The sequence below is a fragment of the Pseudonaja textilis genome, chromosome 3, assembly GCF_049901715.1.
Source record: "Pseudonaja textilis isolate UNSWEBS1 chromosome 3, rPseTex1.2, whole genome shotgun sequence".
NCBI lineage: Eukaryota > Metazoa > Chordata > Lepidosauria > Squamata > Elapidae > Pseudonaja > Pseudonaja textilis.
The window spans coordinates 22449937-22462572 of record NC_141992.1 but is presented as its reverse complement, the minus strand read 5'-3'; the positions used below and the strand labels follow the sequence as shown (position 1 = coordinate 22462572).

The following is a 12636-nucleotide window of genomic DNA, read 5'->3' as shown; positions in this document are numbered from 1 at the left end:
GCCTCCAGATAAAATGGATAGCATATATGCTGAATAAATAATACAGTTAATATGTTTGCATGATACACGGACCCTAGAAAACTTGTTTAATTAAACTGGGGTTAAAACATCATGGCTTGTTTTGTGTGAGATCAGGTACAAGTCCCTAAAAACATATGATATGCAAGACAATATCCCCCAAATAGCTTTCAGGCATCCAAAAAATATGAGCTAATCTGCACAGAGAATACAGTTCTGCTTATGCTGTCTTAGGGTATGTATGAAGAATGTCTTTAAAACACTAATAACCTGATTGGTCCACAGGGAGAAAAATCCATAGATACTATTTGGAGGGGGGGGGCGGGAATCACACTAAAGAACACACAAGGATTCAAGAGTTCGAGGGCAAGTGTCAAGTGTTCATGGTAATTAGGATGAACCAAGGTGTTGAGGGTTACACAGGAAAATAATTGTGTTTCCAGAGCTCAGGAAACAACCATCTGTTTTCTTGCCCAAATACTAGGTATATCCACAGTTATTTTCCTAAGGCCAACTTTGAACTCCAGATACCATGGCTGAAATATCTGATGAAGCTGTTGGACTTCCTTGCTTCTTCCTCAATCCCTGTTTATTATAGTATCTTTTGTTACTAACAGCATGAAGAACACAAAAACGTGCATACGCTGGTATGCCTTTTCCAGCAGTGGTGGGATTCAAAAATTTTTATCACCGGTTTGGTGGGTGTGACTTGGTGGGCAAACTTTGCGCGCATGCACACACTGTGCATACATGCATTTGCCAAACACGCACTTTGAGCAGGTGCAGAGGTGTTCCAACTCACCTCCTGCAAGTCTACACTCTCCCGGTCACTTCAGCAGCTGCCACACGACACTCTGCTGTGCCGCACAAAGCAGCTACGCTTCAAAAGCACAGGATAAAGGTGAGTATGGAAGCCCGGGTGGGTAGGTGTGCCCAATGGCAGAGCAGAGGAGAGAACCGGGTCGGTCTCCACTGCTCATCAGCGCTACCGACTTGGCAGAACTGGGCTGAACCAGTAGAATACCACCACTGCTTTCCAGATGCTCCAAAAATATCCATGCCAGAAAATCCTATTTCTAATTAAAACACACAAATAATTCACTGTTCTCCAGAACATGGTTATCATACTAGTAACACAACTCTCAGCCATACAGCCGAATCACATGAGTAATAGCAAAATGTAGCACAAGATTGGACTAAGTTGGAGTTGATAATCTCCAAGATTCCTACAAACCCTTGCATTTACAATTCTGACAGTCCTTAAGACAGTTATATATTGAATGGCAGACACTTTAATCTCAAGGTTCATTAGAGACCTACAGCATCAACAGCTTCAATGAAAGAATGAGCTGTGAGGGTCACCAAGTTAAGTTCTCAGCTGACCAAAAATGAGATATTTCAAAGGAATTCCCACCCAACCTGACAAACTGTAAGTTGCCTGCTTTCATTTCACGTTTTATATCCAGGTTGCTTTCCTAGTGGGGAAATATAAATTATTGTATTTATACAATTAAACTGTTTTCTGTTGACATCTTTGTTTTCTTGAGTATTTAACAAAGACTGCTCTGGAAGGGAAGATGCTTGTAGGAAATCAAGCATTTTGAACAAAATAAGCAATGCTTATTTCAGAATGGGAATACATGGTCCAGCTGCCTTTCAGATAAACACCCTGTGGCAAGAGCCAGGCTCATGCATCTGATCTATACTTCAGCAATAACAAAAACAGGAAAGTACATTTAAACTTGCCCTTTTCTATATTTTAGTCTCCCTTCCTCCCTCCTAAAGCCACCATGCACACTTGTTTTACACCAATGTTTTTCAAACTAGCAACTTTAAGAGAGGAATTCTGCTGGCTGAGGAATGCTGGGAGTTGAAGTCCACACCTCTTAAAGTTACCAGAGTTTGAAAAACAATGTTTTACAGAAACCAGATGGTTCGCCTTCTCTGGACTAACAGCTTTATTATCAGCACCTACTGAACCTAAGAAGAGACACAAGAGCTGTAAGGCAGGACACAGGAAATCACCACCAAGAAATGACCAAGACAAACATTCCTTGTAATGGTTCAAAGGCCAATTGCAGCAGCTAATCGCAGATGGAAAAAAAGCAGCAGACCATGTATAGAACAGCTGCTTCAGATTATATAGCATCCTAAATACCAAGAAGCTAAATACTCAGCCGAGTTGCAGAACAAAATATTTTTAAGGCAACGGATGTGGTTTTACTTTATCTGATGGCAGCATGTGTGCTAACGTTACACACTTATACAACAGGGAATGAAAGAAGTCAGGCTCTATTCTAGCACAAACACCCCAACAAAATAAAACTGGCACCAATTTAATTGATGCAAACCAAGATTTCTGTGGATGCTAAGCTCAGCATTATTTGCATCAGTCTAACGTGATGCTTGTAAACAGGAATATATGAAATGATTTATTACGTATCAACAGAATTGATGAACATTTGTGCGTAAGCAAATAATTTCCAATGCCAGTTTTGGGGATCAGTGTGATCATTTTCATATCCCAGATCTTTCATATCTCTATCTTAAAATATGGCCTGTCAATAAATTTAGCCAAAGAAAGACTAAATGTAACCTTTAATGTAGTAATCACATACAGGGCAATAGTCAGATGACCATGATGAAGTGCAGTCCACCGTGCTTTAAGCCAGAGAAATGTTCGCCAGAATAAAATTCACTGCCCACTATTGCCAAGCCCTCTTCTGTCACAGTAACACAGTTGGCAAGTGGTGCTGTCCTCACTTGTAATATCAGACAAGCTAAGGAAAGCATTGCCTGTTGGCAGAAAACAGCTATCATTCATTCTCCCTAATTGGGCAAGTGTAGGTGGGTTCTTGGCAAAAATTGTGAAAATATTGTTTTAATACTGGAGCAGTTGTTTTTTTTTTTTTAATCAAACCATTTTGTTGTGAGCTAGGAAGGAGACAAAAACAATGGCATAAGACTGTGTTGGCGAACCTATGGCACTTGTGCCAGAAGTGACACGCGGAGCCGTTTCCCCGGCACGCAAGAGGTCGCCTGGAAGAGCTCCACTGCGCATGAGCACCTCCACCCAACAGCTGATTGTCAGGTATCTGGTGTGCATGGACGCACATGTGCAAAAACACGCGGTGCGCAAGGGGGGGTCGTGCGCACATAAGCAGGGGCTGTGGGGGAGGCAGCACGCATTGCCTTCTGGGTGCTGCCACGCGAGCGCAATAATCGGCACGGGAGCCGAAAAAGGTTAGCCACCACTGGCATAAGGCAAAGGCATTCAAAATGGGGGTAGGTTGTAGTTGTAGCCACAAGTGTTTTAGCAACTAGGGATCTTCAACAGCGGGGAGTAGCAGGGCAGTAGTGCAAATGGGCACACCTAATATAGCTAGTGCTCAAATTACAAGAGTTCATTTGGTGACCGTTCAAGTTTACAACGGCACTGAAAGAAGTGACTTGTTACCGCTTTTCACACTTACCACCGTGGCAGCATCCCACATGGCCAAGTGTTCAAAATTCAAATGCTTGGCAATTGGTTCATACTTATGATGGTTGCAGTGTCCCGGGGTCACGTGAACACCTTTTGTGACCTTCTGACAAGCAAAGTCAGTGGGGAAAGCCAGATTCACTTAACAGCTGTGGCAAAAAAGGTCATAAACTGGGGCAAAACTCACTTAACAAATGTCTCACTTAACAATAGAGCTTTTGGGCTTAATTGTGGTTATAAGTCAAGGACTACCTGTACTTTGTGCTAGTTTGGGCAGGAAGGATCTTTCAAAGGTGTTCAGAGAGTTTTAGTTGAGGTATTTTAAGCCTATCAGAAGACTGCAGATTGCTAAGAAGTTCTTCTGTTAAATTTTGGCAATGTAATCCTAACAGGTTTTGGCATTTATAAAAGAGATTTGGGGCACGTATACAGGTCAGAGGCTATCTTTCAAGATATACATTAGGTTTTTGCATGTGTGTGTGTGTGTGTGTGTGTGTGTGTGTATTGTGTTGTGTTTGTGTATTCAAATTTTTTTCAACTTTCCAATTTCTGCTACGGTTTTGTACTCCCTGAAAACCTAGTCCTAAAATTTAGATTAATAGCAAATGTGTTTGGGGAGATGAGCAACTGAACACTCCAGTATAGATATACACAGTGCTTCTCAGTTTGTTCAGCAGACAGTAGAGATCCCAGCCACTGAATTCTTAGGAGTCCATCAAAAGAAAAAAAATGGGTAAAGGGTAAAAAAAAAAAAAAGAATGCTGCAACTTTTTGAAATTGTGTAATTTCATAATCCAAAGGAATCTAGTAGTCCCGGGTTCAAGTCAGATTCAAAGATGCAAAGCAAAACACTGTCAACTGCCAGGCCAAGAAAGAAGCATTTTATAATACGCTATTGTAAAATCTTGTTAATGCATAGAGCTAAAATTGCATTACATTCCACAGCTCAAGAAAGCAGCTGCACAGCTTTCTTGCAGGGAATATGGTGGCTTCCTTAGGGAACCCAGAAAATGTTGCATACTGTAACTTTCAGGCTGCCCTCTCCTCTCCCCCCTCTTGTTCCCCTTTTTGACCCACAGAAGTAAAATAAAAGTGCTGGGATTTGCCCGACAAAGCAAATAAAAAGGGGCCTTTTGTAACTGCAAAAGGACCCCCACTCAGCAGAGGGGAAAAGGTCTCTAGGCGCACACAGAGAAACCTTTCCCTTCGCTGCTACATGGCCACATGCTAGTCTTCTAAAAAAAAGATATATTTTTTTAAAAATCTGCAAATTAACACAGCCTGATTTATAGGCAAGTCTATAGCATCAAATACAGAAAAGGATTCTTTCACATTACCACGGGAGCCCGGAAGTCCTTGGAAAACTCCTGACTCCCTACTCATTGAATTGGGTTCTTTGCTCCTTTGGTGTTATTTATGGAGACGAGACAACAAAATCTGGGGCTTGTATGGTAAATGTTTAACCAGGGGGCCCAGTCCCAGACGCAAAACACCAACTCCTTCGTTCATCCCTGTGGTATTGTGTTGTCACAAGTCGAGAAAAGCTTTTTGGTGTTGTGCAAAGCTTTCTGGCATTGCATTAACATTTTTTTCCAAAAGCGGTTTCCTTTGTTCCCATTTTCAAGCATTATAATAAAAGGACGAGTTTCTAGATAATCTGAGGAAGGAGCTTCCAAAAGCTAAGTCTGCTTCCTACTAAGTTGAGGGCAATATCACATTTTCTTGTATTAAACCAGGTAGCGTAATATAAGCATCAGTGGTGTATTTGGGCAATTTTGAACAGTGGGTGTCCAAAGATGCTTTTCCAAAAGGCAACTGGACTTTGTTGCTTTTTTTTTTTCTTTGACAATGTTGAAAACCAAAGAAGTCCAGTTGCCTTTTGGAAAATCACCTTTGGGACAACTATGACCTGGATGATTGAGAATCTCCATAGACAGTGGACTTACCGGTTTGAGATGGACGATGGCTCTCGAGATCTCATGAAATGCAGTCAATTTATAATTCCAAATTGAGATTGGTGCTCTGTGAAAGGTGCTGCATAGAAGATGGGGGAAAGAGAAGTTTTCCAGCCAGCATTTATTTCTCTTTCCTAAATTAAGACATGAGCACTCAAAAGAGATAAGTACTGATAGTGGGTTTTGAAAAGCTGTCTCAAATTGTTTCTACCGCTTTCTGGAATACACAGAACATAAAAATATCTCCTTGAGGAACTGGTCTGGTCAGTGGGCTTTTGTTTTACAGCTCCAGGACACCAAAAAAAAAAAAAAAACCTCCTCCTGTAAGACCTTGTCAGCTTTCAGAAAATATTCTTCTCTGGAGTCTTCCAATTAAGCAGTAGTCAATAACGTTTTCTTGGAATCCTTCTCACCCCACTTATACAAAACTTCAATTGTGTGAGATTCAGAGTATAACCTGACATGGCTTGTAAAAAAATTTTCTGGAAACATATCATCTACAAACTTAGAACATATGATTTTTCTATTCATAGGCAGAATTAGCATGCATGAGGTGCATTTCTCAAGCTCTTCATTTCTGGTAGGCTAAAGCTACACATACTGTGCTCAATTGGTATAGCTGGGTATTTAAATATTGAAGGTCTATAGACAGAGCTCTGAAACAGGATTACCATTAGCCATCACTAATGCACGGATGCACTGGTACAGCCATATACCAGTACAACACTATTGGGCTGCATCTGCATGACATGCTAAATTATACGCTAATCAACCCTATTTTGGCCTAATACGTTGTGTAAATAGAGGCACTGTCTATAATTTCTAGTTCAGTATGTTTTAGCTACTCAGGATAATTACTTTAAATGTGTAAAATATGGCCTAGTTAAAGATGTGAACACCAGCCACAGATCCATTTCCTAAACCTCTATTTTTTCAATTAATTCTTGAGTGATAACATAAATGCAGATTCACATTTAGTACCCAATGATATTCACAAGAAGTTGTGGAATCAACCATTGACTGGATTCCCACATGAGGCTAAGGATAAGTTGCTTGATTTTGGCTAACTATTACACACACCCAGAAACACAAAGGAAGCACAGTGCCCATTCTCTTCACAACAAGAAGAATGACTCCATACAATAAAAACAGACACTTATTAAACTATGATTTGTCAAAACCAAACATGCTCACCTTACTCCTGGCAAAGAACCAGAGGCAAATAACCTGATCTGCGAACAACAAACTCTCATCTTCAATAACCAGAATACTGGTTATTGGATGGATGATTGATTTGTTTTGTCAAGGCAGGGCAGAATAGTGATGGTTGAGTAACAAGTGCTTTTTATAAAAGGACATTCCACTGAAACAAAACATCAATAACTTGAAGCCAAAAGCCACTTTAATTGACAGTTTTGGAAGATTACATACTCTTGATGTCTACTAAAGAAATCCAAGATTTCAGTTGCTATTGCCCCTTCAAATAACCATATCATTTTCAGCCAACAGTAATACTACTGAATTCATGTTTTTCACTTATAGAAAATATGTATAATATTTTGCTTTGTACACGGTGGATTAAGTCATGATTTAAATTACTATTAGCTGGAGTATCTTTAAACCAAAACAGACCATATGATATTTTGACAACGTACTGTGCAAATCAGAGACAACAGGAAAAAATAAATAAAAGGAAGAAATACATAACCTGCAATCTTCAGTAAGCACAGCCACTCATTTTAATTTTACCTCATCTTATTTCAGATTCTTACAGAAAAATGAGGGATTATACAAAAAACTTTATCCAATTTTATGCAGTTAATATTTTTTCTGAGAAAAACACATATTTAAAATATTCTTATCCCACAATAAAATTGTCTGAAGATTAACCAAATTTGTAAGTTTTCCATCCTTCTTACATGTTTATATAATGTTTATCCTGTATAATAAATTGTTATTTATGTGTTTCATGTTTACTGCTCTTTTATGGTTTTGTTGATTGCTTGTTTTATCAAATCTGTGAAACTGTAATTGTTTCCCCACTATCTTAATAGTTTCATTATAGATTAAAAGATAATTATTTAAATGATTCAAAGAAAATGGGACGATAATATCAAAACAGGGGCTATACACTGCCATATTACCTATAATCATACTGTGATGGAATTGTATTCAATTGTTACAAATCAGCCTCTGATGAAAACAATCAGGGAGAATTGCCTTCCACACTAGCTTGGAGGGTGTACTAAAATTGTAAATTGGAAAGCATAAAGTGAAAATACTATATTGGATTGCAACTTACTGAACAGTAAGAGATTTATCGTCACAATAAATATCACTTTAAAATATTTTCAGTATAACAAATACTAAATTTAAGAGCCAGTTTGGTGTAGTGGTTAAAACATCAGCTAGAATCCAGAAGACTGCAAATTCTAGTCCCAAACTAAACACAAAACCAACTGGGGCCAGTCACTTTCTCTCAGCCCTAGGAAGCAGGCAATGGCAAAACACTTCCAAAATCTTACCAAGGAAACTGTAGGGACTCATCCAGGCAGTTGCAAGCAATAAAAACAAAACAAAACAAAACAAAAATGACTTGAAGGCACACACACACAACCTCCCCTCAAAATACAGCTTTTGAGAATTGGAAGTTCCAAGAACAAGTTTCTAGCTCTCATAATTGCAGACAAGTTCAAAAACCCCTGAGCAAAAACTAGAGAAAGTTATGAAACCAGATACAAATTTAGGCAGAAGATATCTTTCAACATAATGAACTCATTGCGTCTTAGCTGCGAATGAGCACGATTATGCATCTCCTGCAAATGATGGCTTGCAAACTATGAGCAATGAACAGGAAACTGTTCTTGTTATAAGAATGTTGGGATTCACTCGAATATTTGAAGATAAAACACAAAGATTTCTCTAATGTGTCAAGAAGACACTATCCCTATTTTTTTATACTACAGGCAAAATACACTACCTCTCTACTCGTAGAAAATGGAATGGGTCACAGTTATGTTCATTTGATGCATGGACACAACTAGAACAAGAAAAAAGAAATGTGATAGTGTGTACCCTTGCTAAGCTGCCACTTTATCCATGCTACCAGGAAATACTGCAACTAATGCAACCATATAATATATAATAGAGTGTACAATAAAAAGAGTGTAAGATAAAATTAATATTGCTTAATCTGTAAAGATTCAGGGACTTTCATGTTGACACTGATGGTCCTTCAAACGATCTCTTTCTGAGCTCTAAGTAAGGTAATAGTAAACTCACCCTTGAGTGGAGTATGATTCATGATGACTACATAGGCACATGTAATTTTCTGGGCTCAATATAGAAATAACCTGTCAATGCCTTCTCTACAGTACTTTATTGACTCTCCAGTCTATCCCAAATATCCTGAAATTTTCTGGTGATCTCCCATCCTTACTAAGAATTAGGTCCAGTCCAGCTTTCTAGCTTAGCTTTTTGAGATCACATAGATCAGACAGCCAAGTGTCATGATCTGCTGTAAATTAAAAAATTAATAGTGGGAGGGAGAGAGTAACAATGAAAATGAACGCAATATGAAAAGATGCCTGGCATTTTAATGACTAAACTTTGCACCTGACTTGTTATGGCTTTAAAAGAGCTCAGTGCAGAAGCTCGCTCAATAGTTAGTCTGAAGAGAACCAGACTGTGTATAAATGCAAACGTTTCAATAAATGTTTCCTTAAAATTATTCCTTAAATTATTCCTTAATTGCAGATGAGACACACTAATTCAAGTATGCTGTTGTTGCTAATGACGAGGCTTTACAAAACCAACACCATTATAGATGTTTTTAGGCAGTGCTCAAAGCTAGATGTTTGTTCCCACAGTTTCAGAAGAACATGAGGACAGAGTTAGCCACAAAGCAATTGGGTGCAAAGACAGAAGAAATGTTTCGGAATGCTGATGAGTTTCAACTGCCACGGCTGCAAAACTACAAGGGAACTCTTCACAGAAGTACTAATCTGGCCAAGAAAATAAAAATGACCCTGACATGGATACACATAGCTTGGCTAAATCCAATAAAAACACATAAGTAATCCAAAATTCAAGCAACAAAGACTGTTTCTAGGAAGACTACAAAAGTGCCTGGAATGACTTTTAAAATAAAAAGCAAAAGAGTCTCTACATAAGCCAAGATTTACTGCTGGAAAAGTCACTGGAGTCTAAACCATGCACTCCAAGCTTCTCTTGGAAGAGAACAAAGTCAAGGGGTGGGGGGGGAGCGCTTTAAAACAACCCTTCAGACAAGAAAGGGTTTTATCACTCCGCTTTAAAAAAAATCATAATAAAAAAAAAACATCCATTAGTAATACTATATCACTGTTGCTTGGAAAGGGCTCCCCCTTACGCCGAATCAGGCACCTGATGAACTATGGCAAGACCAACCAACTGCGTGTAAACATCTTGAAGGCTTCTGGATCTTGAAAGGGGTGATTTAAATACCACACCAAGGGCCAGTTTTCCCACGCCATGAGGCAAACGCTGTCGCTTCTTACCACCCACCTAGAAGCCCACCGGTAGCAATTTCCAAACGCCCCAGTGTGCCGGCTGCGCATTCGGCCAGCAGCCCAAAGATTGCGGGGCGGGGAGTTCAAGAAAAGCCACGTGATAGACGAGCTCTCTCTCCAGTGTTGACATCCCCGCTTGCAAATCATCCACGCCGCTCAACCCAAGACCGAGGGCGGGCCGTGCCCCTTCTTCAAACGTCGAAGGGCAACACCCTCTCTCTGCCACCCAGAATCCCCAGACCTTTTTTTCCCCCAGGGAGACCAAAGTCCGCTTTCACCGGCCGCAGGAACCGAGCACGCCGTCCTCGGCTGCCCCTCTCCCCACAGCCCACTTCTCAGCCGGCTCGCCCTTTTGTGCCAAGCTGGCCACTCCAAGCCCTTCAGGTGAGGGAAGACGCGTCCCGGGAACAAGGGGAGCTCGGAGCACAGAACCTGGCGGGAAATCGTCCCAAGAAGCCCCAGAGGACTGGATACGGGATGCCTGAGCTCCGGCATCGCTTTCCACAGACAAGTCTGGCGCGACGACACCGGCGCCGGCCAACTTTCGCAGCAGCCCATTTCGCAAGGCGGCGAGAGTCTCCCGGGCTGGCACCTCCACGTTCGCTGCAGCGGGTCCCACCGCCGCAGCAGATGCACAGTCGCCCGTTTCCTCTTCCTCGCCTGCCCACCCAGTGATACTCTCTCTTCTCCCCCACCCCACCCCACCCCGCACATCCCGGTTTTTCCGGGGTCCAGCCGTGCCCTCCCGGAGCCACGGCGCTTACCGACTGCAAGAAGCGCAGGGTGCCCACGTAGTCCCGCTCGGTGCCCAGGATCTCGTTGAGGACACAGAGGCGAAGACGCAGCTGGCGGTCGGTATCCTTAGCCGGTTCCGAGGGGAGAGCGCCGTTGCCGGGAGCCGCTGCCGTTGCCGCCGCCGCCGCCACCGACGGACTTCCAGACACCGACTGCGCTTCCATGGCTTCTTGCGTGCCTCAGCTTCCCGAAGATCGTCCCGGCCCCGCTCTCCTCACACCACGGCCGGCTTTAGGCGCCCCCCATCCCCGAAAGCGCACGCCAAACGCACCCCAAGCAAGGAACGGGGTCGCTCGGTCGCCCGCCTGCCTTAGCAGCCGCCAGCAGGAGAGCCGCGCTGGGACATGGCGAAGAGGAGGAGGAGGAGGAGGAGGAAGCGGAGACGGCGGCTAACGAGGAACGGAGCGCGAAGAGCGCTTGAATGGAGAGAAGCGAGCAGGGAGTGGAGCGCGCGAGGGGGGCGTGACCGGGGCAGCGGGGCGGAGAGGAGGGTCGGCCCCGGGCCCGCAGGCGGGGGCGGCGCTCAGAAGCGAAGGAGGGGGCCGCGGCGGGACGAGCCCAAAACAGAAGTCTGGGCGGCGAGGAGAGAGGCGCGAGGCCGGAACAAAGACGAGCGGAGCGGCGGCGGCCAGGAAAGCTTGGAGTCGCGGGGAAGATGCGGGGATTTTTACGATCCGATGCAAACTCCCCTCCCCACCCCCCCAAAAAGAAGAAGAAGATTTGGCGTGCCTTTTGCCCTTCCGACCCAAGGAGGAAGTCGCCTTGCAAAGTTGTTTGCGGTCGGTTTCTCGTGCAGCTGCTATTCTTTGTCTTGCCCACCTCCACCCTTCCATCCCCCCGCCGCCCATACACACTTTAGAGCAAATAGTTGGGCTGTGGTCGGCAGGGATACAAAACTCCCGTCATGCGGTACAAAATCAAACGCTTTTTGCCCGCTTTGCTGAATGAGCGGCGGGATGTTCGCGGTGTGCGTGCTTGTTGCATGTGCTTGTTTCTGCACGGTTGGGGCTGCGTATTTGGCTGCACGGAAGTCTCGTTCCCGCAAAGGCTTGCATGGAGAACCAGCGGCTGCTTACTTTGCAAACCAGCCCAGCCTTAAGACCTGGGAGTCCCACCATTTTTTTTTTCCTGCAAGCAACAGGTAAAATCCACCTCGCGTGGAACCTAGGGATTCGGGACGCGTTTAACACACGGGGAAATCTTGAGAAATTGAGGCACAAAAGTATTTCGGGGCTGATACTGCTTTGAGATCCTTGAAGATAGATCAGCAAGGATTTTTGACTGGTTTGTTTTAACAAAACCAACTGCAAACTTAAGGTCCTCTGAAATAAAGGTGAGAGAGTATATCACAAGTGGGCTAATAAAAACTCGGATCAGTATTGGTGCTCTAAAACAGTTGCCTGGGCCTTTCATTAAGCACCATCCATGTCAAGGGCCACAATCATATAATTGAAGGTCTGCCTTTTTATATCGTAGAAAGTTAGCATGCGCCCATCTCCTAGAAGAATGAAATATTTTGAGAAATATTTAAAAGACAGAATATTATATTTCCCTGCATAAGAAGTGCTCTTGGAAAGCAGCCCCCACCTTCCTTAATACTCCACAGCAGATGTCAGCACTTAAGAGACAGCTAGCTCTATCCATAAGCAAATACCTTCACCCAAGATCCAACAAGGTAGGATTAGTCCTCAGCCACAATAGGAATTGCCCAGAGCCCCTTCATTACATCATCTCAGTTGCACCACCCCTAGCAGTTCAAACTTAGACAAACTCCAGGATTTGTACATGGTCCGATGGGAGTGTGACAACAGCCAACAGAATATGTGTTCTTGCACAG

At 43.0% G+C, this 12636-nt stretch overlaps 1 protein-coding gene across 2 annotated transcripts in view; it reads right to left on the bottom strand.

The window, feature by feature from the left end:
- Window positions 1–11202, bottom strand: part of PREX1 (phosphatidylinositol-3,4,5-trisphosphate dependent Rac exchange factor 1) — a 222152-nt gene extending 210950 nt beyond the window's left edge. Inside the window, exon 1 of one of the 2 annotated variants that reach the window (XM_026697513.2) lies at window positions 10769–11202. In XM_026697513.2, coding sequence (XP_026553298.2) covers window positions 10769–10963 — 195 coding nt within the window. In that variant the 5' untranslated portion in view covers window positions 10964–11202. The remainder of the gene's footprint in view (window positions 1–10768) is intronic. The other variant, XM_087929017.1, reaches the window with a different exon arrangement.
- Window positions 11203–12636: the final 1434 nt, after the last annotated feature.